The 27,054-nt window shown below is 37.9% G+C and overlaps 1 protein-coding gene across 4 annotated transcripts; it reads left to right on the top strand.

The window, feature by feature from the left end:
• The first annotated feature begins 1,434 nt into the window (after positions 1-1,434).
• On the top strand, positions 1,435-24,765 carry CASP7 (caspase 7). 4 transcript variants are annotated; one of them, XM_075757867.1, is made up of 7 exons: positions 1,435-1,570; positions 3,326-3,438; positions 19,086-19,234; positions 20,104-20,232; positions 20,736-20,911; positions 22,425-22,563; positions 23,204-24,765. In XM_075757867.1, exons 2-7 carry the CDS (start codon positions 3,326-3,328, stop codon positions 23,425-23,427), a joined length of 930 nt encoding a protein of 309 aa, XP_075613982.1. In that variant the 5' UTR covers positions 1,435-1,570; the 3' UTR covers positions 23,428-24,765. The 4 variants fall into 4 exon arrangements, with proteins under 4 accessions (XP_075613982.1, XP_075613981.1, XP_075613983.1 ...); XM_075757866.1 differs by having other exon boundaries at positions 1,443-1,570; positions 3,323-3,438; XM_075757868.1 differs by having other exon boundaries at positions 1,547-1,931.
• Positions 24,766-27,054: the final 2,289 nt, after the last annotated feature.

The following is a 27,054-nucleotide window of genomic DNA, read 5'->3' as shown; positions in this document are numbered from 1 at the left end:
TGACTTCTACTATCCTTTTAATTTCTCCCTTACTCATTACTGAAAATAAGCAAGATTTTCTGAATCATCTAGCACCTTACACTGTATTAAAATTGGTTAATCTAACATGTAGTTAAGAAAGGTATTGCAGCACACTGAGGAATCAGCATTTCTCTTTGTCAATGCCAGCAACCAATGTGAAAAGAAAATAGAAATAGGGGCTTCATCAACAGTTTGAGTCAGGAATTCCCCATACACAAATCTATTAGTAAACTCTTGAAAACTGGCAAGCATTATCAGATACAATATTCCTTTTTCAATAGCAATACAATGACTTTTAGAAAAAAGCTATTTCTAGGCCTACTAATTCAGCTATGGGGACTAGATGGCAATGGATAAACATTTTCATCAAGATACAGGTCACAGCTGGCAAATAGCTTCTGGATTTCCTAGGTAACCCCCATACACATCGTCAGGAAAGCACATCTGGATGTCCTGAAGCTCAGGTGCCACTGCCAGTTATTGCTGAAGACAGCACAGTCTCCCTCATCTCCTCTCCATGCATTTACTTGAAGATCTACACATTTCCAGTGTCTCTGTTGCCCATAATGATCCATTATGGATTTGGAAGTGATGCTGTCTTCTTGAAAAGCAGCAGCTAACAGATGGCATGAGAGGAACCATGGGATTCTGTTAGTTTGATTTTCAGGAGAAAACTTTGGCTACACATCCAACCAGGAGCTATAGGCATAATCCCACGAAGCAGAGAACGGCCCCAGCAGCAGCACACAGACACACGGCAAGAGCCGCCATGCCGTTCAGATACTCCTCCATCACATCGAAGCAGTGACCTGTCGTGAAGCAAAAGGCTGTTTATTACCATGTCTGTGTTTTGTGCCAATTATGAGGCAGTTACACTGAAAAATCTCGCTTTGATGTAAATCTCTTCAGGTAGTGAATGTTAAACACCACACACTGCTGGGTAGGTGTATGATTTTGCAGGAATGGAGCCTGCATCCAGGAGTAATTAGCAAGACTGTGCCAATCTTCAGTCCACGTACTGGACTGCTGGGCCTGATGCAACAGCTACACAGTAGGATATCGTAATTAGCAGAGATGCAACCCACTGAATAATTGGAAAGATAAGGAAACGCCACTGAAGTTTATATAAGGGAAAAAATTTCCTTAGATCTAGACAATCTCGTGTCACCATGAAAGTTAAGGCTCTTCTTTTGCAGGGGTGTGACAGAGCGCAGCTATTAAAAAGTGGTAATTTCCTTTTTGCCGTGATGAAGCCGTTACTACCAGGGAAGCAAGGAGGGCCCGGGCCAGGGGAGCCGGCTAGGGAGCGGGGCAGGAGGAGCCGTCGCTTCCCCCAACCCCACACCTGACCCACCGCCGCGCCGGTCGAAGGCAGAGGCCGAGGCCCCACCGCCCCGGGGACGGGCCCGCAAGTCCTGCCACAGCGGGCGGAAGGCGCGGCCTCGCCGGGACAAGCCCGGGCCGGCGGAGCCCGCCCCGCCCCACCGCCGGCCGGCGGGGCACCATTCCTTTCGCTTTCGCTTCTGCCTCGCCGGAGCCCACCGCCAAGGCAAGATCCGGTCCCGGCCCCTTCCCAGCCCCCTGCCCTCCGCGTCACGCCGGCCACTCTCCCTGCTCGCCTCAGGGAGCCCGCTCCGCTCCCCTGCGCTGTAGGCCCGGCCCGTCGCCTCCCGCCCTCCCCTCAGCCTGCTGCCGGCTTCCCGCGCCTTCTCCTCTCCTGCCCTCTCTGTGCCCAGCCTGTCCCCTCTGGCGGGCAGCCCCGGGGCCCGGCCCGCTGCTCTTACCTGGCGCCCGCGGCAGAGGGGTGAAAGGAAGCGGCTGTTCCTCAGCTCTGGGCATTTGGGCCCTTCAGGTGGCCGCACTGACTACACAACCATTTTCTGAGGGAGAGCAGACGTTCTTGCAGCGGGGTTTGGATAGGTACAGTTGGTAGCATTGGCGGTGCTGGTTCCTCCACTCAGGGCTCCACCTTCCTCGGTGCGGGGCTGCTTCCCTGGGGCGGCCACCTCAGTGCCCACCTGCGGCCTGCGTGCTCTTTGAGTCTTATGTTTTTAAAAGATGACTAACAAATGTATTTGTCAAAGCCAAATCTAGACCCCAGCTTTGGGGAATTGCTGTTACTCTCAGGGAGCTCAGAAACCTCGGTCAGTGTCCCGGACCTGGGCTGGGGTGGTGCTGGCGGCCGTGTAGCCACAGGGCCCAGCTGCCAGCCTCTGAGCTGCTGCAAGGTCACCAGGGTGGTTTTCAAGCTAGATGTAAACGTGTACTCTTCTGAGTAACTGTATTATAAAAGCAAGTTTAATCTGCCTAAATATGGGGAAGGGGCAGAAATTGCTGCTGCTTTTCCTCGTGAAAGCCTGGAGTTGGACAAGCTGGCTCAGTGCGTCCCACCACAAGCGAGGGTGGGCTTCCCGCACTGCCTTCTGCACTGCTCTTCTCACCCCGAGCTCAGCTGGTGCACATCATTGTGCTATCAGAAAAATTACTCCTTTCTTGTTGTTTTCTGCCGGCTTAATGATGTAAAACTTCTTGAGTGGACAACTCAGTACATGGAAGAAGAGGAGAGAGACCATTTTTCATCTGGAAAAAGTCATTAGATCAGCTCAGCCTTGTTGTCTAGCGGTGCCCTGTGTTGCTTTTGAGATGAGTGAAGATGTTCCACCCTTACACTGGAGTAAGGGGGGGAAAAATGACTGAAATACAGTAACTTGTGCAAGAGGCTGCTTCGTGTAATGGAAATACCTTTTAATTTCCAAGAAACACTTCACAACCTTTTTTTTTTCCCTAACAACTGTATGCATGTATTAATAATTAAAAGAATATAAATTTCATATTAAGTGTTGATATAGACAAAACAGAGAAGTGGAAACCTAAGATCCCATCCATGGAAAATAATACAGTTTTTTTCCTCTTATGTACATTTGACTTATGCAAACTTTCTGGGTGTCTTCGTACTGGACAGCATTGCAGTTACAATTATTTTTTCAGACCATAATAAATTTTCTGGGAATTAGTCATAAGTTCTTTCACCACAGAATGATTTTTACTTTTGTTCTTATCTGCACTTTTGGGAGAAGTATTAGACAAGTCACTTTTAGTAACTGCTACAAGATAATACAGATGCCTGGGCATGTGCAATGTCATGTTAATTCAGGGCCAGAAATCTGTAGCCGCTCTTGATGAAGTATTATACAGTATAACTGACTAACAACCTTACATGTATCTGGTTTAATGGTTTGGTTTGTAGAAGTGTTTCTGAAAAGATAGTGTTAATTGAGGCATATTCTTGTACTTTTATTAGTAGATGTCGGGAGATCAGCATGTTGATCGCTCTGCTCAAGAGAGTGGTGAGGAAGATTGCAATGACGTAGTTGATGCAAAGCCAGACAGAAGTAGCAGATTCTCACTTTTTGCAAAGTAAGTTACTACTTTTATTCCTATTATTGTTGTATCACCTGTGATACTACCCTTCTAATGGGATTTTGGTGTTCAGTTTGCCATGTCCACAATGTCATAGATGGCCTGGATAGGGAGATGGTTTATGTTGTATCGGTTTAATGTATCTGGTCTGTACCTTAAAGCATCTCTCTGTAGTATTTTCCTACAGGGAAACCTGTAGTATCTCTCATAACCTTTATTTGATAGTCAAGAGACCACTAAGTTCATTTAGCATCACTTATAGCCCCTCATCTTAAACATCGCCCTTTGGTGGAGCTGGGAATTAAATATACCATTAATTATCTATTTTTCTGCATTCAGCTCAGCTAATCTCCTATATCATTGGAATCCCCTGCTGACTATTTAAGTTAGTTTAAAGCCTGGGTGTGCCATCTAGGTTGTAGCACAAAGAAGCCTCACTGAGTCTAGAGATATAACTCATTACAGAATAAATTAAAACCCTTTCATTTTAAAACATAGTAGTCTCACTGAAGCATGTTTACTTTCATTAAATGTATAGGAAGCAAGAACTATGTACTATTTGTCTGTACTCCTGAAAGCAGTTGCTAATATGATTGAAAATGCAAAAAATGAAAAATGAACATGCAAAATTTACAAATACTATTGAATGTCCACAAATGGCTACTTCACATTGTGAACTTCATGGATTTAGAGAGATTTTATTAGAGGTGTTTATTACAAAGACTATTGTATTTACAGACAGGTTTAGTTTTGTGGTGGTTTTTTTTTTTTTTTTACTATTCAATATACACATTCAAGTGAACAGTATAATTCAGGGAAAGTAAATGGAGAATATAATTTTATTTTTGCTGCTTATTATATGATCTAATGGGGTAACAAATCTGTGAGAGAAGTGAAGATCCTTTAGTCTTAGAAGACTTTAGATGTACTGTTAAGCAAATCACTTTTTCTGTCTCATTTTCTCATTCCTCAAATATGTTTAATCATGTGTATGTGTATTATTAAGTTTAACAGAATCATGTCATACAAAATAGACAATGTAATGTTTGTTAATAAATCTTCCCACACATTTTTCAAAGGTTTATTTTAAACTTTATAAGATGTGCCTTTTAATATCTGAATTGGTCTTCTTTGTAAGAGGTGATATACTATTATTAAATTATGCAACTCAAAGTTAATAATTCCTGAAGGAAAGGCAATAATCAGCATTTCTATGACCTTTTTTCTATAAATTTTTTTTCAAATAATTAAGTCTGAGAAATCTGTCAGAGTTTCTTGAAGAAGGTGATGATTGCCTAAGAGGAATGAGCTGGTTGACAGAGAAGGTCTTAAAAATCCAAACACAGTGACAGGGTCTTTGTCCTATAGAAACTAAAACTCTTTGGCCTAAAGGAAGATAGGACAGGAATGTGAGATCATAAAGGAAGAAGGGATATGATCTAAAATTGTGACTGCAGTGGAGGAGAAATTGTTCCTTGTGCCTCACAGGAAATCTAGGGGACATCCAATTAAGAATTCATTCAGTAGGTTTAAAACAACCCGTAAGATGTAATTTTCACATAGTGCAGAATGCAATTGTAGAACTAAAAGTCACAAGATATGCAGATGTCAAGATTTTAGATGGGTTTGGAAGAGATTAGATGTATTTGTGGAAGAAAAGTCCAGTGGGAATATTGATGTTAAAATCTTTGGTGCAAGACGTTCCTAAATCAGGTTTCTGTGAGACTATATTCTGTGTCCAATTTTTTTTTGTTTGCATTCTTAAAACTCATTACTAGTTCAGTACCAGATACTAGGCTAGATGTGCTTTTAGGTGGAACCAGCATGGCTCTGTGTCTTGATTGCCAAGGCTTCATTTTGGCAACATGAAATTAATATCTGTAAAATAAGATGTCTAGAAAGCTTTAGATTGACTACAATTTTATGATCCTTTGTTTTGTTTTAGCAGTTTTTATCAGCTGTCCAGTACTTTCAATGAAATTCTACATTGTATTTCATTTATTATTGCTTAAAATATATAAGCTCAATAGGAAAACAAGTAACCTGTATCATTAAATAAGCACATCAAATTTAATTTAAGAGAACAGATCAATGAGAAACTGAATTCAAAGCTGTGCAGAAAGACTGGTTCCAGTAGCTTCACAGGTCCAATTCACCATTCTCTGGCTGTGACTGGAGATTTATTTAGCAAGAGCAGTAAGTAGAAATAAGTGAAAATCTTTGCTGCAACATATTTCTCCCTGAGAAGTCTGTGAGCCTGCTTTACCATGGAGGCCATGAGGCTCAGAACAAGTCATGGAGTGGGCAGATTCTTCTGACTGCACCACAGTTTAGGGGAATTACCTTCTATGTATTTCCTTTTCTTTGAAAAAGAGCTAGTACTTAGTTAATGTTGGTGGGGAGAAACTGTTTGGTGGGGAAAGGGGTTGAAGGAAGTAAGTTTTGAATTACCATCTGCCGGTGGTGTTTGGTTTAGGGGTGTGGGTGTTGGTTTTTTTTAGCCACTAGATGGCAGGAGGGTATCAATTTTGTTTCCTGCAAAAGTTGGGACAAAAATTAGGAAGCGTTGCAGTAGAGCAAAAAGTTATGTTTCAGAAAGCAGAAATAGCAGGATACACTCTGGCAAGCCTGCATGCAACAAAATTTTAAAACAGGGTTAAACAAAGATTGAGCTGAGGATTTCAAAAGTGTATTTTAATTCTTTATGTGATAGTTAGAAACTAATAGAATTTTTCCTATAGAAATTTTTCTTTTCTATGCTGTATGTGCTGCTGTTATACTTTCAAAGCTTTAAAAATAGTCTCACTTCTCCACAGGATGAGTTAATGTCTTCATTTGGTATCTTTTGTCTTTTGTTGGAGAACTCCATTAGAGAGATTGATAGCAACAAACCTATTTTAGCATCCTTGAAACATAATGTAACATGAAACGGAATAAAATTGTGATTCCACTGTATTAAGTAGAGCTAAAATTTCTCTTACTCCTAATGAAAGTTGCTTTTTAAAAAAACCCTGCATCTCAAAATTCCCAAGGCTTGGTAGACTAGAACTTGCACTGTCAATAATCATGACTTTGTGGACTTCAGTGAAGAAGCATTATACAGAAGAGGATGGTTGTTAGCAGTATCTAGGTACCTATTTTATTCTAATTTACTTGTATAGAACTATTTGTCCTCTGGTTACTTTTAGCTACTCCAGCCTTACTGTCTTGTTTTACAGTCAGTATTCCCCTTCTCATCTGGAAAGAGAAAACATCATTTAAATATATGTATTTAAGAATTTAAGAATTCTTGCAAATACGTAATCACAACTGAAACAGTGTGATTCTGTAGTGCCCTTAATGCAGAAACATGAAATTCATTGTAAGAAAATCCCACTGAGGAACTTGAGAGGCTTGTAGGCTACACTCACGTATAGTGACCAAGAGTACTTGGTGTTTAACAGTGCAAACCCAAAATGTCTATAAGGTATTTATTTCTGCTGAGTCAGGCCAGTATAAAGTTTGAGAGTTTTCATTGTAATTAATTTGAAAGTTTGCTGGAAACATCAATGTGTGTCTTGTCTTCTGTAGTTCAATAGTTATGATAGTTATATAGTTACAATATCTACCAGGTTTGTAAACTAGTATTTAGATCAAAAAGACTCACAGATATATAGGTTTTCTTTTCATTTGTATGGTATTTATTTGGGTTACAGAGCATCAAAGTGGGGAAGCACAGATGTTACCAAAGATGTCTATTTTAGCTTCCTGACCCTTAAGTCAGTATAGCTGTATTTCTCAAAATAAGTAGCCTTGTCGTTCATTGAATAAATGTTCCTTTTTGAGTTTCAGCCTCAGCTGAGCCTCAGCTTTGGAGCTGTAACAGGTGTGGAAAATTGTCTTTGTTTCAGCTTTGCTTCTCTGTTGTTCTTCTGTCTTTTGGGCAGCTATTTTCCATCCACTTTTGATTACCAACAGCTTATTTTTCTTTGGTTTGTAAGAAGCTGTTTTGCAGGTAGAACTTTATGAAGAACAGTTTCCCAGTACTGCAGGTGCATACGTTTTCGAGAGTTACCCATTTTGTACTTTTGAGCCATTTGAAAACACTGAGTCTGATCTTATAAATTTCTTGCTTTGTAGAAAAAGTACTACTGCTAGCATCATATGCTTATGAAGAAACTGTATTGGCCTGCACTGCCTGAATGTCAGCTGTTCTGCCTTGAAATTAATGTGTTCAAATCCAGATGATGCTTTGATGATACCTCATCTTATTTATCATAATTTTTATACAGTTTTAAAATTAAAAATGCAGTTCTGTTCCAGGTTTTTCAGCAACAGAATATTACAGACCTTTCAAAAATAAATACTGCTACGAAAAGTGTCTCTTTTATCCTTAAATTAGAATAAATATAGCAAGTTACTTTTTACTTGCAAGTTACTTTTAGCACAAGCTAAATATCAGTGTATTTTCCCCCAAAGCACTGAACATAAAATTTCAGAAGCAATAGGTTCTGGCATCTATAGTCTGTTAATGTTAATTCCTACAAAGACAATAAAGAGATTTTAACATAGTGCAACAGGGATGTTTCATTTTTGTTACTCTCTTTTTAGCCAGAGATTGGTTTTTATTTTTTGTCATTGCAGTTTTTGTTAGATCTGGAACCCAGCTTCTGGAGAACACTGCAGGAGTATTTAACAATTAGTGAAAATTGTGATCAGTGCTTGTACTTTCCCTTGGACACTTACTAGATGTGCCATATAGGAAATGCCCAAATATCTTGAAATAGTATCTAGTCTAAAGTATAAGAAGTCATTAAGTCACAGTCAATATTTGTTTCCAGTCTCCTTAGAGACTTTATCTTGTGAAGCACAACAAACACTGGGTTAGCCATGAACTGTATCTATAGCAATCACAACAGTGAGTCAAGTATCCTAATTTCTTTTTAGTGTAGTAATGTATTTCCTTCATTACAACAAACTCTGGGCTGTCATGATACAGAATTTGGAGGAAAGCCATTATGTAGTGTAATTTTTAAGCTTTCAAATTAAGCCAAATTTATAATAAACCAAAACTGTTAAAGGATAAATATGTAGGAAATAGTTCTATAAATTAGAATATAAAGAGGTTTTGAAAACTGAGCATGTTAATCTGCATTATTTTCCTAGAAATATTCATTGTGTAAATATTGTAGTAATGGTGGATCAAGTTTTGAGAGAAGGAAGGAAGACATATTTAAAAGGGAAGTCTGCTGTCCCATCTCCATCTCAAGATCTGCTGTATTTTCCTACGCTCTTACATAGGAACAGTGATAGAATCAGAGCAATGGGAGTGTGTTTTCCGCTTGTCAGCAAAGGTAGATCAGGCCTGCATGACCTCAGCTTGCAGGGTGATAGCTATGAGGGTTTGAATAGCCCCACAGAAAAGTCCAGTGTGACCCACTGCTGACACATGCGAATCTTTGGGCCTGAACACAGAGAGCATCCTGTTTCACTCTCCAATGTAGCCCTGAGCATGGTGGCCTCCTAGCATTAGCAAAGAAGATTAGACTCGCTCTTGAGGACAAGCTGAAGCTGTTTTCAGATGCAGTGTGGAGTGCCATTTGATGATGAGCCCAGGTACTGTGGAATGTTATTTATCTCTTCCTTTCTCTGCCACCTGTTTGGAAATCTCATGAATGAATACCCTAAAAGAGTTTAGTCTCAGTGCATATATCCAGCTAATTATAACTCTGCTGGCATTTTGCAATTGCTAACCCTAAACAGAGTGTTCTCTGAGAAATAGTATTTTAGCGGGGGGGATGTTTAATATTGAGTCATTTTCCAAACAGTCCGTATAGCAATATATACCTCTTAATTGCTCTTAGTACCTATGATAGATGAGAGGCTTTTTTAAAATTTTTTTTTCTTTCACGTAATTGGCAGTTTCCAATGTATATTATACTACCTAGGATATGATCATGCAAGATCTCAGTTTCCAGAACCCTCATGGAAGGTGTGTGTGCAGGTTTTCTAGAAATGAGCAGAAAGCCTTTCAGCAAGCAATATCATTTATTTGTAAAATTTTACCTTTTGAATGTTATTTGAATATTATGTTGTATACAATATTGTGAGGCCTGCACAGCAGATACCATGCATCTAATTAGGAAGCTGAAGCTGAATTACAAATTGATGGTTGAGAGTTTAGAACTTACTCTGCTTTGGTCCTCTCTGCTGCAGGTGTTACACCACGGAATTGTAATGTAGGCTGTAAATGTCACTTACAATATTAAGTGCACAAAGACTAGGAGACTACTACCTGTTTCTTTTTTTTTTCCTCTGGGTTTGTTTTTTTTTTAACTGTTGCAAAACGCAGACAATATTCGACATAATAGTCTGTGCTGAAACCTTTTTTACAAAGTGTAGCTGCTTTAGCCTCAGTGTACTTTGCTTCATTTGTATGTAACAAAATTGCAGCCATGGTTTTGATTTGAATTATGTTAAGGCCATCACTAACACATAGTTAAAAGGAGAGGAAGACATATTTAGATGTAATCATCAGAACTCCGAGGATACATATATAATATAGAAAATATGCCAGAAGTTGTAGTCTAAGTCTTGCTCTGTCAAACAACTCAATTCCTTTCAAACCCTTCCAACAGTGAGTTTCCAGTTGTCCTGGACTGGGTTTCTCTGGTTTCCAAGTTTTTAGAGAAGATTCTCCCTCCTAATTGAAGAAGGGTCTCAAACTAAAATGGGACAAAAAAACTACAAGAGTAGGTCAGGGTCTGAAAAATGTCTTATAATGAGGTATTTAAAATTTATTTAGTTTCTTTAAAGTTGAAAGATAATTTATTTTTACTATACAAATATATAGTGTACTGTACAAATCTATAAGTGATGGAAGATCAGAAGATAGGAGACACTTTTTGTAAGCAAAGAATTCATAAATGGATCCAATGAATCCATAAATGGATCTTTTAAAAAAGATTGGTTATAAATCGAAAAGATGTTCTGCAGATTAAACAGATGTTCTGCAGGTTTATAGAGGCTACTGAATAAGAGTTTGTGGCTTGATTTGCAAGAGATCAAATGAAAGTGTGCTCACACTCAGGTGTGAAGCATTCGTTTCTGGACTGAGATCCACTGGTAAACCTCCATTGTGGACAGTAAGAATGCCTTTGTTTCAAGCATTTTTTTTCCAGTAGACACATGGCAGTAAACTACTACGCACGCTCTGGACCTAAACATTGTACAGATGTACAAAATAGTGGATTTTAAATTAATTGTCTATTTCACTGTACACTACTCTCCCCCTGGAAAGAAGCCATGAGATCTACAATGGTTTTATGAAATAAGTTTGTTTAGGCTCTGTTTTGTAATGGAAAAGCTAAGACCAAGAGCCATGGAGTTACTTTCCAAAAGTTATTCAATAGCAGAAGCAGGATTCACACTCAGTTCGCCATCCAGAGCACAACTAAGTGGCTCGTAGTGGATAACAGAACGTATCCACACACGCCCCCAGCTGAGCATTGTTTAATACTTTTCATCAAGTTAACTGAGCAAAGCATAGCTAGCACATAATCTTAATAAATATTTTAATGGCTTGTGTTCAGCTGTTGGAGGTGATACAGCATGCTACAGAAAACTTAGGGAAATGCCAGGATTTTTTAAAAAGAATTAAAGCATCTTATTTTGTGAACTTTCTGCAAAATCTGTAACAGTACTGCTACATATGTCATAGTAAGAACAAAAGTAGGTTTTTAATATGATACTGTTTTATTGGATGGATGAACTCATTCTTGTCTTGGGCAAAGAATTTGTTAGTGATAGCTCAGGTCCCTCCCAGCTCTATTATTATCTTTACAAGTTCAAGGAAATAATCCCATTGTTTAATAGGAACAATAATTAAAAGGAAATAACCCCATCCTTTCTTTCAAGACTGCTACAGCAGTATTTTCCTTTCAAAATCAGTGCATTTACAGTTATAAGGAGGGCTTGGGAGAGATTTCCAAAGAAACAAGAAGTACTGTCTCCATTAGCTTCCTAGTTTCAGGTTCATTCAAGCAAAAGGCTTTGCCTCTGGTGACTTTTAAACTGGCTTTGTTCAGTCAGCCGATAATCTAATTCCAAAGATGTCCTTACAAAGTCATGAACTAACTGGCAGTTCAAAAAGCTGGAGGCTAAATAATTACTATGGCCCTGATCTTGAGAACAGTTACAAACATGCATTATTTTACTTCCTGACTAGTCCTGCTGCTTTTAGTAGGCCTGCTCCCAGGAGGAAAGGGGCTGCATTCGTTAGTGCCTGAGGTGTTTGAGTAAGCACACTTGCCATTTCCCTTTATTCCACTCCTTCCCAAAAATTACTCTCAAGGTTTAGGCACTTCAGCAGAGTAGTATATGAAGATGCAAGGGTTGCACAGACTTTATATGTCACTGATAAATATGAACTTTAGACTCCAGTATTATCAGTTTGGCACGTTTCACCATAATTTAAAGTTTCTTTATCAGACAAGACAAGACCATTAGAGGGAACAGAAAGGTAGAACTGTTTGAGTGGGTTTTGTGTTTTAATATTCGGGGGCAGGGGGATTATTATATTGCTTATGTTTGCTATTATAAATTGCAGCTGTCAGTTTTCATGCCTTTTGCATAAGGTATCTCCTTGCCATAGTAAGCAATATAAGTGAAATAACGTTTAGATGCTTTTTGGGGAACTTTTATGTTCAGTTTTGTAGAACCACTTTTTTCTTCTCTCTTCTAATTGAAGACTTTCTTTTACGTTGAAAAGATTCTGACTTAAAAGAATTTCTAATATTATTTTTTCACATTTATCTGGAGAGTATTTAAAAATAGCCTTCTAAGAACTGGATATTTTGTTGGTGGTAGTCTGTCAAAGTCAGCAGTTATTTGCTAATAACTTTCAGTAGAGAAATTGAAATGCAATATTTACTTGAACTTCCTCCTGTGTAATTAGTATTGCCCCTTTTTCTTCAGGAGATTTTTGCTTCAACTATTAAGCTGTTTTTCAGTTTATCTACTAGCACATAATTTGGAAGCCTGAGTAACCTTTGTTTAAAAAAAGATTGTGAGGGATAGTATTTATTTTCTTGGTTTGCAATTATATTTAACCTCTTTTTTGAAAGAGTCCTTGGTAAGGTGTTACCTGTCTGAAAAGAGAGATGGAAATTGCACCTGCCTTTGGTGTATATTCAGGAGAAAAGCTTTGTGAGCCCATGGTATGTGACAGTCAGGTTGGAAACAGAATTGAGGTCTTCCAAATGCCAATGTCTTCTGCAGCGGTCCTGTTAATGTTCATCCTAGGCTTCACTTTGTATTTTAGCACACTGCTGCCTTAGTGTGTGACCCAGGATCATTGAATGCAGCATAATACTGTTTCGGTATCTGATCTAGCCCTTATGGTTAATGCTTAGTCCTGATCCCATACAATTTATGCTTTCTCCTTTTTAGCAGTAAAGGAATATTCAGTTTTATAAAAGAGAATTCAAGTAGTGACACATTCTTCTTGTCCAGAAATGTTGCTGCTCTGCCAACCTGATGCAATATTAATGGGAAAAGTCAACAGGATAATCTATTATTTGCATGCAGCTCTAAATCTGTGTGACACTTTACCAAAATGGATCTGACAAAGAACAAAGAATCTGCCATAAAGAACTTATGATCTAAAAAGCTGTAGTCAGGTTTAACAAGTGTCTTGCTTGTTATTGCCAATAGGCTTCAAGAGAGAAAAAAATCAAAAGGGGAGAGTGTACAGTAATTAGAGGTGTACTAAATATGGTGAAATTAGACTGGATAAAACTGTTAAAGCTGGATAAAGGTATTAAAGCTGGCAGTTTAGAGAGAAGGTTATGTAGGAGTAAGACGTATTAATGCATGATCATCAGAAAGCATCATGAATAGACCATTAATTATTGAGACTGAGGTAGAAACATAGAACAAAACATTGAACCTTGATTTGTCTAATTTATGAATTCTGTTTCCTGTTCACTTCTTTTGGAAGAATAACTCTGAACTGGTCTCCAGCACTCTCAGTTTTACTACACACAGCTTGGTAATGCTTTGTGAATTCAAACACAATCCTCTTTGCATTTTCATTGTTTCCTGTGTAGCCTTTAACTACCTATTTACAGAAAATAAATCCAGCCCAGGATTTTTCCCCAGGAGAGCAAACATAGCACTTGTGATGAGCAGTAGTCGCAAACATCATTTATACTGTGCATGCAGTGATGGAAGGAGTGGGGTTTTTTTAGACAGAAAGAGCAGCAGAGAGACACACAAACTGCATAAAACTAAATCAGCAATATAGGCTACGTGAATTCCTTCAGAAGACTTAAAACTAATGTATTGTCCTGTACACTTACTCCACAGTATTGTAACTCAATGGGGAATTTATTAAAAAAAAGCTTTTAAAGAGGTTCGAGGGAAACATCTCAGTTGTTTGTAATAGAATAAAGAGCTTTGCAGTTTTAAGATACCTGGCATTCCACAACATTAAGTGTATGAAAGTTCTGGTGGTTGTTGATGGATTACCTTGGAAGATTTGTACTATGGACTTTGTCACTGTACCACTGCTATAATCTTCTTGCCTGGACTCAACAGAAAGGCTGACAATGTGATGGAAACTAGGATAAAACTATTTTCCAATGACAGAAAGTATGGGGAGTCCAGAAGTGATCCTGAGGTGATGTGTTCTGTAAAGATAGGATATTTTTAAAGGCAAATTTTCTTTTTAACACAAACCTGTTATCAGTCATTCAAAAATCATATATGATTGCACATTGTATTAAAGAAGCATGCCAGAGTAAAAACTGTCACAATGTTCTGTGATATTCTTATCAAGTAAAGCCCAAATGTACTGAACTTCATAGAGCAAGACAGATTTCTCTTCTTTTGTGTATGTGTACTTCAAACAGAAATTAATGTAATCAGTTTAGTCTTTTTCCTCTCACCTCTGAATGTCAACTTCCTTAAATTGAATAGTATTGTAATTGTAGATTTTTTTTTATCTGCTTGCATTTTTCAGTACAGCAACAAAAGTCCCCAACTTTCCTGGGAGAGAAAGCGACTATAGCTGTTTTCAAAGCCTGGATATCCCTCTGTAATATCCTCTTTAGAGTTCATTTTGATTAACATATTAATTTCCTCTTAGAAAAACAAACAAACAAGAAAAAAACAAACAGGAAACTCTTCCCATCCTGTGACTGGGAAGTGATGATTGTGAGATTTGTCTTTATTCATCTATTCCTCTGCCCATAAGGCTATGTAAGTGACTGTTCTTTTCCAGGGAGACCTGTTTCTTCTGAGTGCTAAATGTCACGTTGCTTTTAAGGCCAAGCAGCTCATGTTTTCAAAAGAGCTCTATTGTCTGTCGGTTACTATCATCCTCTTTTTAATCATTGTTAATGTTGAAATTTAGTAAATGGATTGGTGTAACAGTTTCTACCCTAGAGATTGCACTTTCTTCTTAATGTTTCCCTTTCATCCACTCTGCTCTGGAGAACTTTCCCTGCATTACGCTGATACTGTTCCGAGGGGAGTCTATATAGTTAGAGCGGACCAGCTTTCTTAAAGCATTTTTTTTTTTTTACAGTCCCTGGCCTTTATACCCTGCACAAAGGTAGGCAATACCAGCCTACACAACTGACATTAATTATGCAATGTGATGGAAAGTGAAGACCCTCCCTGTGGAAATAAATCACACTACATTTGAAGTTAAGCAGCTGGTTCTCACTGAAACACTTGTTCCTCTGGAGGGCTGGCAGACCTGAGCCCAAGAGCTTGGCTTTAGCAGGTGGGAGAGACAGTGAGAGACTGCAGCACTCAAGGAAGCCATTCTCCTGCACATGGATTCTTAGTGTGTTGGTTTGTCATACTCATATACAGTAGCAAAGAAAGTGCAGGAAGATGCCAGTAGAAAGGAAGCCAAAGGAGAGGCTGCTAAGAGACACTGCTTTCAGTAAAATTATTATTGAAAATAATTTTTAGGTATAGTTAAATGTTAACAGTGATATTTTTATCCTTAAATCTTGATATATATACATACCAAAATAATAATTTACCCAAAGTGTAACACAAAAAAAAGTTGTGCTAAGTAGCAGTCCTTTAGACAATCAAGTTCACTACTGGTGCAAGTGATGTATCTCCATTGACTTTGACAGAATTTTAGCCACTCATGGTGATAAGAAATTCAGCCTTTACTATTTAAAAGTTCAATAACAAAATGATAAATGGTATGGGTAACTTTATATTTGAAAAGTGAGAAGTTGATAATAATGATTTTCCCAGGGTTGACACCAATTAAGTCTAGACAATGAAATCACATTCCCAGACATACTGTTGTCAAGCCTAAGGCCTGAATTTAGAGACACAGTAAGGGTGAAAATGTGCAAGCTAAATGAGGGTGCCAGAGTGGAGCTTCAATTTTGCTGAACTCTTGACCAAAGGGAGAGAACATGAAATATGTGAGAGCACTGATATGAAGAATATTTCTGTCTAAGAGAAAGATCATTGACCATTAGCAGAGTGAGGGGTTACGGCATAGTTGTAATGAAAAGCTGAGGAAAGAGTAAACAGTCATAAAATTCAAGTTTCTATTTAGTCTGGGCAAGTTTGGGTCCCAAAAGAGGGAAATTAAAGACACTGGATGTCAGAGAAGCAGAATGAAATAAAACTGAGGGCAAATAGTTTAAAACATTTTATAACAGCACATTACTAACCTGTGGAAACCCTTTTGGATAATACAGTGATTAAAAAGCTTAGTAAGAAGAACAGCAGTAAACATTTATGTTAACATGTGTCCAGTTCAAAGCTTAGAATATAAAATTTAGCAGGAAAGCTTTAGGCTTTCAGTCATAAGCCAGCCTGTCACTGACAGGGCATTTCTCATAAGGAGTGATTATTACGTATTTATTACCTTATTAGTCATTATTACAAGGTCTGATTTAGCTTGTTGAAACTGAAGACTTGGATCTTACACTGTCAGTTTGATCCAGCCAGGCAATTCCCATATTGCACGATGTTGGCACAGAAAACAAAATCTTCAAAAAACAATTTCTCTCTGGACTGCAGGCCCAGGATGTGTATATTCCACAACCTTTGTTTCCTTATTTGTTCAGTTTGGACAGATACCAAAAGATTTCTGGAACTTTTTGTTGTCTGCCAGTAAAGCAATGATAGGCGTAACCCTACAAAGCATGCTATTGTTGCTTAGTATCTTGCTAACCTGTTCAGCTTGGAAGGAATCATTAGAACAAAACCATACTGTCCTCTCTAAAGGCATGGGGAAATGCTAGTTTTGTGTGCTACCGTGCTGATGAGACTTGTCTGTGGTGTTTGACATTGACTGGCAAAGAGCTTCTGGAGTACTTTTGGAAATACCAGTACACCCCTTAAACTCCCAAGTGTTTCTGCATGAATGAATGCAAACTATTGAACACGGAAGTGAAGTGCTTTCAGAGAAGCTGCGTGGCTACGTTGTTATGTCACTTAATCCCAGCTGCTATTTTCGGTGAGGCTTTTTGTGGGATAACATGGCTGCATGATTTCTGGACTAGAATTAGATCACTTCCAGCATTTTGAGAGAGCAGGCAGTGCAAACATGGTACCGTACTGCTCACATGGATCTGTCCTGAGTGTTCACAACTGTTCAAGGGTTGGCATAAACAGAAATTTGTGTACAATCCACTTGAAAATAGCCTATTGTGTGTAACAGCTACAATTAGTCATACAGCTTTTTCAGGAAGTCAGTGAAGCTAGATAAATCTGTTGAAACTTGAATCCAGTGTGGACTGAGGAAATTAGCCTCTTCATCAAACTGAGTGGTTATTTCTTGGTTTGAAATTTCTTCTTCTGTCTTTACCAGAGAGCTGTCTAGTGATGTAGGACCAGGGGGAATTTTAGGCTAAAATAAGAATCCAAGATCTCTTTGAAAGTCAAATGTACATCAAATTAACATCATAGAGCTGTGGATAATTCTTTAAAATGGTGAAAATCTTTTCTTGAGGCAAAGCATATTTTATTATTGCTCACAGAGCCCTCAAAAAGTAGTATGCAAGGAGAATACCAATACTTGTGATTTGCAAGAAAAAACAGGACTTCCAGAGTATCAGACAAAATCCTCAAGTTTTGTAGTCTCTAGGAGAAGTCTAAGAGAGGAGATGATATTAGGATGAGCACATTTAAAAAGAGTACAGAGAAAGCCTGCCAAGTGCAGCTATTTAATTTGACCCTTTATAACAAGACATGAGGACTCTCAAAGGTAAGAAGCTGGTTTAAAATTGAATTACAGTAGCATTTAAACACGATGAATCATCTAGAGAAGGTTTGTTAAAGTTTCCAATTACTCTTGTCCTTTAGGAATAAAAAGAGGACACTTAAAGCTAAAAGACAACAATTGTTAAATGGGGAAGGTGAGAAAGTAGATTACCTAAACAACATTTAATCAATTCATAGCAATCTCTTGTGTACAGGCTATTACTGAAGCAAATAACTTAGTAATTCTTTAGAAATATGTCAGAGTGAGAATAGTGAAAGTACTTAAATTAATTGAGATTATCGGAAAAATCTAATTTTGTTAGAAACAAACTGCTATACAGTTATTTGTGCTGTGAAAGTAGGTTATGTTTTCCTTTCAGACATCAGCAATAAATACTATTGGAGGCAGGATGCTGGACCAGATTAAATAAGAGAGGTGCTGATAACTTCAACCTTTTCCTGCACATTGTTTCTAACTGAGCTTGCTCCAAAGCCTGTTTATAGTTCTGAGGTGGAATCAGACCCTTTATAGGCTCTCAGTAGATTCAGTTCTGCTTGAGGAGATTTTACTAACATCTGAAGCCACCTGCTTGGGCCAAAAAGTTCACCTGTAAAAGCAAGTACCGCTGAGTTCCTCATGCTTATACTTCAGGTGTGCGTGCTGGCTGTAATTGATTTGTTCTTAATACTTTGTTTAGAATAAATTGGTGAGTAATGTCTGTGCTGTCCCTTTGCATCTCTTCCTAATCCAATCTAACAGATTACAGAGAAAATTTATAGCTCGTTTTGTTTTGAAGTGAGGTGCAGGGATCGATGATTACACTAAAATGTGCTTAGTTTTTTGCATAGGTTCAGACTGCTGTTTGGCAGACCAAATTAGCACATGACCTGTTCACATCTATAACCTTTATCAGTAGAAACTACCTACTGCTCAGTCTTAATCTTCAGAGAATTTAGGGATGATGGTGATTCAATAAACAAATCCTATCACACCAATGGATAAACTGCATATCTTCTTGTGCTTGGAATAGTTATTAAGGGAGATCTGTCTGTCCTTCCATGAATTATTTATAGTAAAAGTAAAATATGTCCAGAATCATAGTTTACGAAAGGTAAGTGTGAGCCTGACTTCATGTTTAGGCCATTTGTTTTATCTGTCGATCAGAATCTGTTTATACTACTGTTGGCTGCAGTTCACTCTAGAGTCATTTTACCATCATCAGAATCCTATTGCACACAATAATCACGTCATAGAAATCATGAGATCTTTATGCCTCAATCTGAAATATGAAGGAAGAAAATATTAGACAAGAAAAATCATTAGGTAGGACTGCTCAAATTGTTTGACTTAAGACAAATAGGTACACTGCATGTGACTGACCACTAACAATAATTTCTTTTGGTTCACCTAGAAAAAAGAAGAATGGAGAAGAAGAACAGCCAAAGTCCTCTCTCAGTAATCAGTACCGAATTGTTACACCCACATTCCAGTACAATATGGACTACAAGAAAGTTGGCAAATGTATTATTATAAACAACAAAAACTTTGAAGACAAAACAGGTAATGTTCTTCCTTTGATGATACTCATTACAGACTTTAGAGTATTTATACTTTCATTAATCAATAAGCATTTCATTTTTTAGGACATGGAATTTTAATGAATTTTTTTTTTCTGATAAATAGTTGTTCCTACAACTTATTCCTGTTCTTTAACACTTATACTAGAGCAGCTCTTTGCATTATATGTTTCAAAGAGCATGTCACCTTGCTCTACCAACTTCAGACTAAACCTTTGTCCCAGAGTTCAAGGCTGTTTTGTTAAAATTTGAATTTTGGCATCTGCAGCCCATGTTATAGCTTCTCTGTCCCTACAAAAGCTAATAGCCATAGCTGTGCTCTGTTCACACTCCAGCATTTAACTTTTCAGACCATGTACAGTTTCAAAGCAGACAGATACTTGTGTTATAGTCAACTTTATAGGTCTTTTCTTATACACTTGGCAAGCACACTAAATGAAGTGTTTACTCCAAAGAATTTACATCAGTTTCTTTTATGCGGGTATCTCACATAGAAGGTAGGGACTCTTTTCAACAGTTTTTCCTTGGGGTGCTTTATGCATACGTTATACTGCGTAATCAAAAGGAGATCGAACCATCCATAGAGGTTGTGTGTTGCAAGGTGCTGAAGGTATGCCAACATTTTTCAGGATAAGATACATTTTAACATTGAACCTTTCATTATTTTGCATTAAAACAAATCTCACAATTTGTTCTCAATGCTGAGAATGCTGTTAGAGGACTGTTTTAAAATCATGTCACCATGACATTGTTTAGGTTTAGTAAGTATAAACATAAAAATTTACCTTTGAACACATGAATTATTTTAAATTGTGTAATGTGCAATCAACCTTATTTTTTGTTTTCTCACAGGAATGGGTACACGCAATGGCACTGATAAAGATGCCGGAGATCTAGCTAAGAGTTTTGAAAGCTTAGGTTTTGATGTTTGCACATACAATGACCGAAGCCGTGATGATATGGAAAAATTACTGAAGCAAGGTAAAAATTTAGAATCATAAAATAATTTAGAGTGGAAAAGACCTCTGGAAGTGACCGAATCTACCCCCTGCTCCAAGCAGGTCAAATTAGAACAGATTGCTTAGGCCCCACTACATGGAATCTTCTATACAGAAGGATTCAGTTTCTGAATGGATTAGGCTTAATTTCCCTACCTCTTCCTCCAACGTCAATTCAGAAATACAGTTTTCTTGTCATATTATGTGAAGCGCCTCTCCTATGTATTAGGTGAAGAGCCTTGTCATGTTAGATAAAGAGTCCAGCCTGTTGACTCCAGTGGGCTAGTCTCGGAGTCAAGTGAAGGATGTGTTCGTGTATTCAAGTTACTTATCACATAAAAAGTGGGTCGTGTCATCTTTATCACTCTTTCTTATGCCTTCCAGTAGAGGCCCAATGTATATTTAGTCTCAGAAAAATGTGTTTGCTAAATATAATTTTAATTTAAAATGTTGCTTCCTTTTGGCTAAGAAGTATTTGATTTGTAGCTGCAGAGGAGAATCACAGTGATGCTGCTTGTTTTGCCTGTATCCTTCTAAGCCATGGGGAAGAAGGCCTCATCTATGGCACTGATGGACCCATGGCTATCAAGAGTTTGACTGCGCTATTCAGAGGAGACAAGTGTAAAAGCCTTATAGGCAAACCCAAATTATTTTTCATTCAGGTAATAGCCCTAAGGTAAATACAGTATCCTACTGCTGCAGTGGGGAAAACACGCTATGTTGGTTTTCTGCTCTAGAAGAGCCTTATGGAATTTTTCTAGGGGTTTTGTGAAAAAATCTGTTGAAAAGAAGTTGACTGTGGGTGACTTGTATTGTCTGTTTTTAAAAGATAATTTCTATACAAAATTCACAGATGTAAACAGCATATTGTTATTGTAATTTTGTACATGGTTTCTCTTTGTGCTTGGTAACATACAAACTTTAGAGCGGAAAGATAAACTCCCTCTTGTGCAGACAGAGCTGAGGACAGTACGTGCTTATCAATAGAAATAATACTGTCCAGGTCTCTTTGAATAAAGGTTGTCTCTACAAATTACTGCATTCTGCTAAAATAAATATTTTTTCTCTCCCTCAGTAACCTAAAAATTTATATTGCATGATTGTATTAGCATATAATTAATGGTATATTACTTAAGCTTTTAAAGACAGCTGTTTCAAACAGTATTAACTGACATACCATGGGTCTGATTTCTCTTTTCTTTCATAGTATTATGTAGGTATGGGAGTTGGAGCAGATGTGGGTTTCCCTAGGCTGTTCTGTCAATTAATCCTCAACCTCAAAGTGAAAACTGTATATTTTAGACTCTTCATACTACTAAAGTGATGTTTCTTTTAATTATAAGTTTGGAATGGGTACTTTGTTGCCTTTAAAATTATCTTAACAAAGGCAACCAACTCATGTTATATAAGCCCATCAGACTGCTATTTTTTTACAAGAGCTGTCAGTCAAAGATCAAGAGCTGAAAAGTGCCAACTTGGACTGTGGTCCCAGTGTGCCCTTTAGCTAAACCACATAATGAAAAGGAAATTAAGAATAAAAGAGAAAAATGAAAAAATGTTAAAAATGCAATATACTTGAAATGGGTGGTCAGACACTGGGACAGGTTGCCCGGGTTGTACAGTCTCCATCTGTGGAGATATTCCAAACCCAACTGGACACGGTCCTGGACATCTGCTGTAGCTGTCCCGGCTTGAGAAGGGGGGTTGGACTAGATGATCTCAGGATGTGACTTTGTTGTTCTATGAAATGTAGTGCTACAGCAGTGCGTGCCAGGAACAAAAAACAATGTGTAGTCCCCTATAAAGAAGATGTCCGGAAGTGACACTGCACAAGACATAATGTAATAATTGAGTGCTGAGGATGACTCTAGACTAGTAAAATTAATCATGATTAGAATAAGCTAATGCTGACTTGGCACTTTGACAATCCACTGAGATCCACAGCCTGCAACAGCATTACCTCCCTTTACTGTACAGGATGTATATTTTAAAATGGGTAAGCTAGTAACTTTTTCACTGAACAATTAGGTGTGCCCCAGAATTGCATTTCTGCTTCTAATACATACAAAGTACTGCTTAAAACTGTATCCATTAAAAAATGTTAATGAAAACTTATTTTTACAACACCTTGATTCTCCTTATTGGACAAGTTCTCTTTATCTTCACTGCTTTCAGGCATGCAGAGGCTCTGAATTTGATGAAGGTATACAAACTGACTCTGGACCTGCAAATGACACTCTGGAAACAGATGCCAATCCGAGATACAAAATCCCAGTAGAAGCAGATTTTCTGTTTGCATATTCCACAGTGCCAGGTAAAGAAAAGGGGGTGAGGGTGGGGATAAAAGCCTAAAAACTTGCCACCCGTATTGACTTGATTGAAGACTGACCCTCATTGATGATACATTGTACACTGATGGACAGAACCCTAAGGCCCAGTGTATGTTGGGCCAGGGTGTTGTATCCACCCCTTTCACACTAGTTACAGCAGAAACAGGAGAAAGCCCAGATTTGCAGGTGAGGAGACACAGACATTACAGATGGCAAAGGCAGTACTGTTTTCTGGGAATCTTGCCCTTCCACGTCCCAGTTTGGTGAGTATGTTGAATATGTAATGAAGGCAGGAAGGGGAACAGTTACAGCATGAAACGTATTCTTAGAGAGGAAAAACATGAAATCTTACTTCTTGCAGTTTCCCAAATGCAAAAATATAGTATGGCACTTTGGTAGTGTGAGGTTTGGAGAGTTAATACACATTATTCTCCACTTTAATGAAGTAGGATATGTGACACAAGTGATAAGAATTAGACTTTCTGTGTGTGCAGTGTTACTCTTTGCCCAGAATCCTTCACACAAATTAGTACATATCTCTCTGCCATTCTGTTCTTCAGCACAAGATAATAAGAAAAAACGAAAAATAACCCCATGTACTTTCTTATCTGTCTTTCTTGTAAGGTTATTACTCCTGGAGGAATCCTGGAAGAGGCTCCTGGTTTGTGCAGTCTCTGTGTTCTGTGCTAAATGAGCATGGAAAACAACTTGAGATCATGCAGATCCTCACACGGGTCAACTATGTGGTTGCCACAAATTTTGAATCACAGTCTGATGATCCACGCTTCAGTGAGAAGAAGCAGATTCCCTGCGTGGTCTCCATGCTTACTAAGGAACTTTACTTCTGAAATATATTTTAATGCAGCCAGTGATGAAAGATCAGGATATGGTTTTGGGTGGAGATTTGATTATAAACTGGAGTAACACATTTTTAATAACAGAAATGTAATTACACTAGATTTTTATATTGTGTAAGCTGGGGTATCTGATGGACAGACAATATGCAAGATTTTAAAGAAGAAATAAATGCTGTGGGCCAACCCGACAGCTAATACTAATTACTGTATCTTGATTTCCCTTAGTGTGGCTGTTATGATTTATGGCTACTGAAGATGTTCTGAGAGTTAGCTACTTGACCATAAAAGTTTATTCCAGAAAACAGATTGTAAATTAAGTGCAAAAAAATTAAATCCTGAGACTCCATCTTTTCTTTCACTGCTAGCTCATAGAACCATAACTTCCTTGGAAATTTCCAAAGGCCATCATCACATTATGGGTATGTCCAGTGATGAAACAGTTTGTAGCTATTTAAAAGGGTGTTTCTTAGTCTAATAGATGAATTTCCTTTTTATGAACATTATTAGTGAAGACTAATGGTTGGTCTGTGCTTAATCTGGAAGTCAATTTACTTAGTTATCACTGTAGAATAAGATGGATAAATAAAAAATCAATACTTGTATTTGATTTACCTGAATAGCATGGGAATGTAACAAATAGAAAAATCAAAAATGAAAATCTTTGAAAGATTGGGAAACTGTAATTGGATGATGCCTTATTAAAGTGCCATTGTAAAGATTTTTGCCTTGCAAATGACAATTAACTGTTGGAACAGCCTGAAACAGTGGTGTTGCAGATTTTCTGCTTGCAGAAATAAAAATGCCTGCTTGTTGATTCAGAAGTTTTGAATGAACAGAAAGTTAATGCCAAGGCTTTGATATAAAACATTAAAATTTAGTGTTGAAATGATAGAATTATATGTTCCAGTAACAAATGTATGTTTTGATATAGCTCCTATTTGTGAGGAATTTTGCCAAGACTGGAAATACTTACTTGAATCAGAAACCAGAAGTGCCTTTTTAGTTACTGTACAGTCTCGATTTTGTATTTTGGCGTTAAGTCAGTGATGTTTATATTCCTGCTTTTGTATTCTTTTTAAAGTTGGTAGCTAGCTCAAAAAAGTAAGTTTAATGATTTGGTTAAACTGATAAATGATTAGTTGTTCACCCTTTTCCCAATTAATGCACTTTATTTTGAAATCTTCTAAAAAAATAAGTGCATACTATTAAAGCCAAGTTACTAAATTAAGTTTATTTTCTTAAAAATACTGTGGCATAATGAGGCATATATTTTTTCATAAGTCAAATTTACAGTTATTATTTGGATTACATAAATGATTGTTTTATGGACGTCTTGAGCATGAAATCAATAAAGACCTTGTTTTCTAATTTCCTACGAATATCTGCATGTTGGTCACTCAATCTGGTGAAGTGAAAACCAACCAGTATACATCCCAAAACCTTTCTCAGCCAAGAATGCAGATGATCTTTGGCATCTTTTCAAGATGAGGTTTACAGTGTCAGTTGAACAGTAGTTTAGAAAAGTAAGCTGACATTGGGTGACGTGGGTTAGGCAGGCCATATCCTCTCTCAGAGTAAACCGAAATTCTTGAAAATATTTTAATGGAAATATTGTGATCTACCAGCGCTTAATCTTGCCCTGTGTATAAAATGTCTTTATACAGTGAACTGTACGGTGGTCTAGCAGTTCATATGAAAATGTTCTTCCTCTTACTTCTGGCAAATAGCTCCTTCTTAAACTATTTTCTGGCATTAGAGATATTCCTGTTTTACCATGAGAAATGTGTCCAGTCAACATTTCAGTATTCGTTACTTCTCTGGAGGCTATTTCACGTCTTTATAGTTCATTAGTGTTTATTTGCTTAAGGTTTAACCTGTTTTTAAATTTCTGTTAACAATATTCCCCTGTCTCCAAAACTATCCTTTTATTCAGATACAGTGTAGCTCTGAAGCCAGAGAGCCTTGGGAACACTAAAGGAGCAAGTAGGGGCTCTGAAACAGGTCATTTAAGTTTTTAAAGTAAAGCTAAGGAACGTAACAGTATATCAGGTAAGGAGCACATTTCCTCTTGTGTGGTGCTTTTTTCTTAAAGGTTCTTTGAGAATTATATTTCATTTAAGAAAAGCTGTAGCAAATTTATCTTAGCTGAGAAGCATTGGGAAAATACAAAAATTACTAGAAGTTGACCCTGGTCCAGCCTACAAGGGACTGCTGAGAAAGAATCAGAGGAGTTAATATTAGTGAGTTTCCTCTATGAGTAGGGAAAGCTATTCACTCTGTTGGACATAATATCTAAAAAAAAAAAAAAAAGTGGACAGATTGGGTCTTTATCAGATTTTGTTGGACATTTACAATGACAGACACTAAATAAGGACAGCTTGGGAATTTCCGGCTAATAGGTGAAATGGTAGCTGTCTAAGAAAAAAGGCAAATTAGTAATGTTATTTGATGCTCTTCAGTGCTTTAATGTGGCAAGCCAACAAAGCACTCTCAACATTTGCAAGAGGTCTCCTGGTGAGCCAACGGGTTCCTGGAAAAAGATGATCGTATGGTGCAAAGGAGCACAGCAATTTTACCTGCTGACTTACAACGAAAGGAAGAAATTGAGGCTGAATCTTAAACAACCTTCGGGTTAGTTCTAGTGTATGAAATGTGCAAAGATCAGCATAAAATACCTGAAGACACCGCCAAAGAGGAAAGCAACTCAGAAAGATAACTTAATGTAGTAGTGAAAGAAAGAGAGAAAAACATTCCCTTGGGTTGGAACCAGTATCTCTGCTAGATGGACCATTGCTTTAGATCATATCCAAAGAACATTAGTAGTATTTCAGAAGAAAATTTCCCCCCCGACAGACATCGTGTTTGACTGGTGACGTTTGCATTCGGAAGGCTGTGCCAGCAGGATCCCATTCAGAATACGGAAGCCTGACCCCTTCACCTGAACAAGGCCGGGTAGCTGAAGAGTGACTTACAAGCTGTAGGGCATTTCAGCTTATTTCCTGATCAAATTTATACCTATTTTCTGTCTAAAAGCAATTCCCTTGCCATCTGCAGGATTGGTCAAATGGTTTAGTGTGTAAAATCATTATCATTAATGATATGCTGGATGTTTCTGGAGAGGATCCAAAAAATTCAACTATAACCAAGACAGACACGGACCCTACAATGAAAGTACTTGCCATTACATAGGTAGTGTAAGAAATCCTGCTTCACCATGGTATGTTTTAGTGAATGCTGTTCTTTAAATCTGAACTTGGTTACATTTTATGATACTTTACAATCTTTTACGGTTCTTAATGTTGCTTTATCTTCCAGTCATGAGTGGATATTGCATTTTAGCTCAGGGGAAATGAAGGGACTCTTTAGAAAGCTGAACCAACAAAAGCTGTTTCCAGGCTTTTTTCTGCATGCAAGACATTTATGGCTGCCTCAAGACTGCCTATTCTTTTCATTGCTTGTAAGTGAGTATTAGTCTTCTGGATTTCCCCTTTCAGAACAGTCTTTCATACGTGTTTTGTGGCAGAAGTAGGAATTTCCTTGTGGGTCATATTTCAGGGTGTTTGTATTTATACACGGACTGTAAGGCGGCAGTCACAATGCAGGGCAAGGACATACTCT

This window comes from Balearica regulorum, chromosome 7 (genome assembly GCF_011004875.1).
Source record: "Balearica regulorum gibbericeps isolate bBalReg1 chromosome 7, bBalReg1.pri, whole genome shotgun sequence".
NCBI classification, from domain to species: domain Eukaryota; kingdom Metazoa; phylum Chordata; class Aves; order Gruiformes; family Gruidae; genus Balearica; species Balearica regulorum.
The sequence above is the reverse complement of the archived record's forward strand: the minus strand, read 5'-3'. Positions and strand labels throughout refer to the sequence as shown.

Bases quoted from the DNA above. Each gene is read 5' to 3' on its own strand.
- CASP7 (XM_075757867.1), top strand. From the start codon at position 3,326: ATGTCGGGAGATCAGCATGTTGATCGCTCTGCTCAAGAGAGTGGTGAG. The intron at 20,233-20,735 runs GTAAAAATTTAG...TTTGATTTGTAG, and splicing joins GGAAAAATTACTGAAGCAAG to CTGCAGAGGAGAATCACAGT. The intron at 20,912-22,424 runs GTAATAGCCCTA...CACTGCTTTCAG, and splicing joins CCAAATTATTTTTCATTCAG to GCATGCAGAGGCTCTGAATT.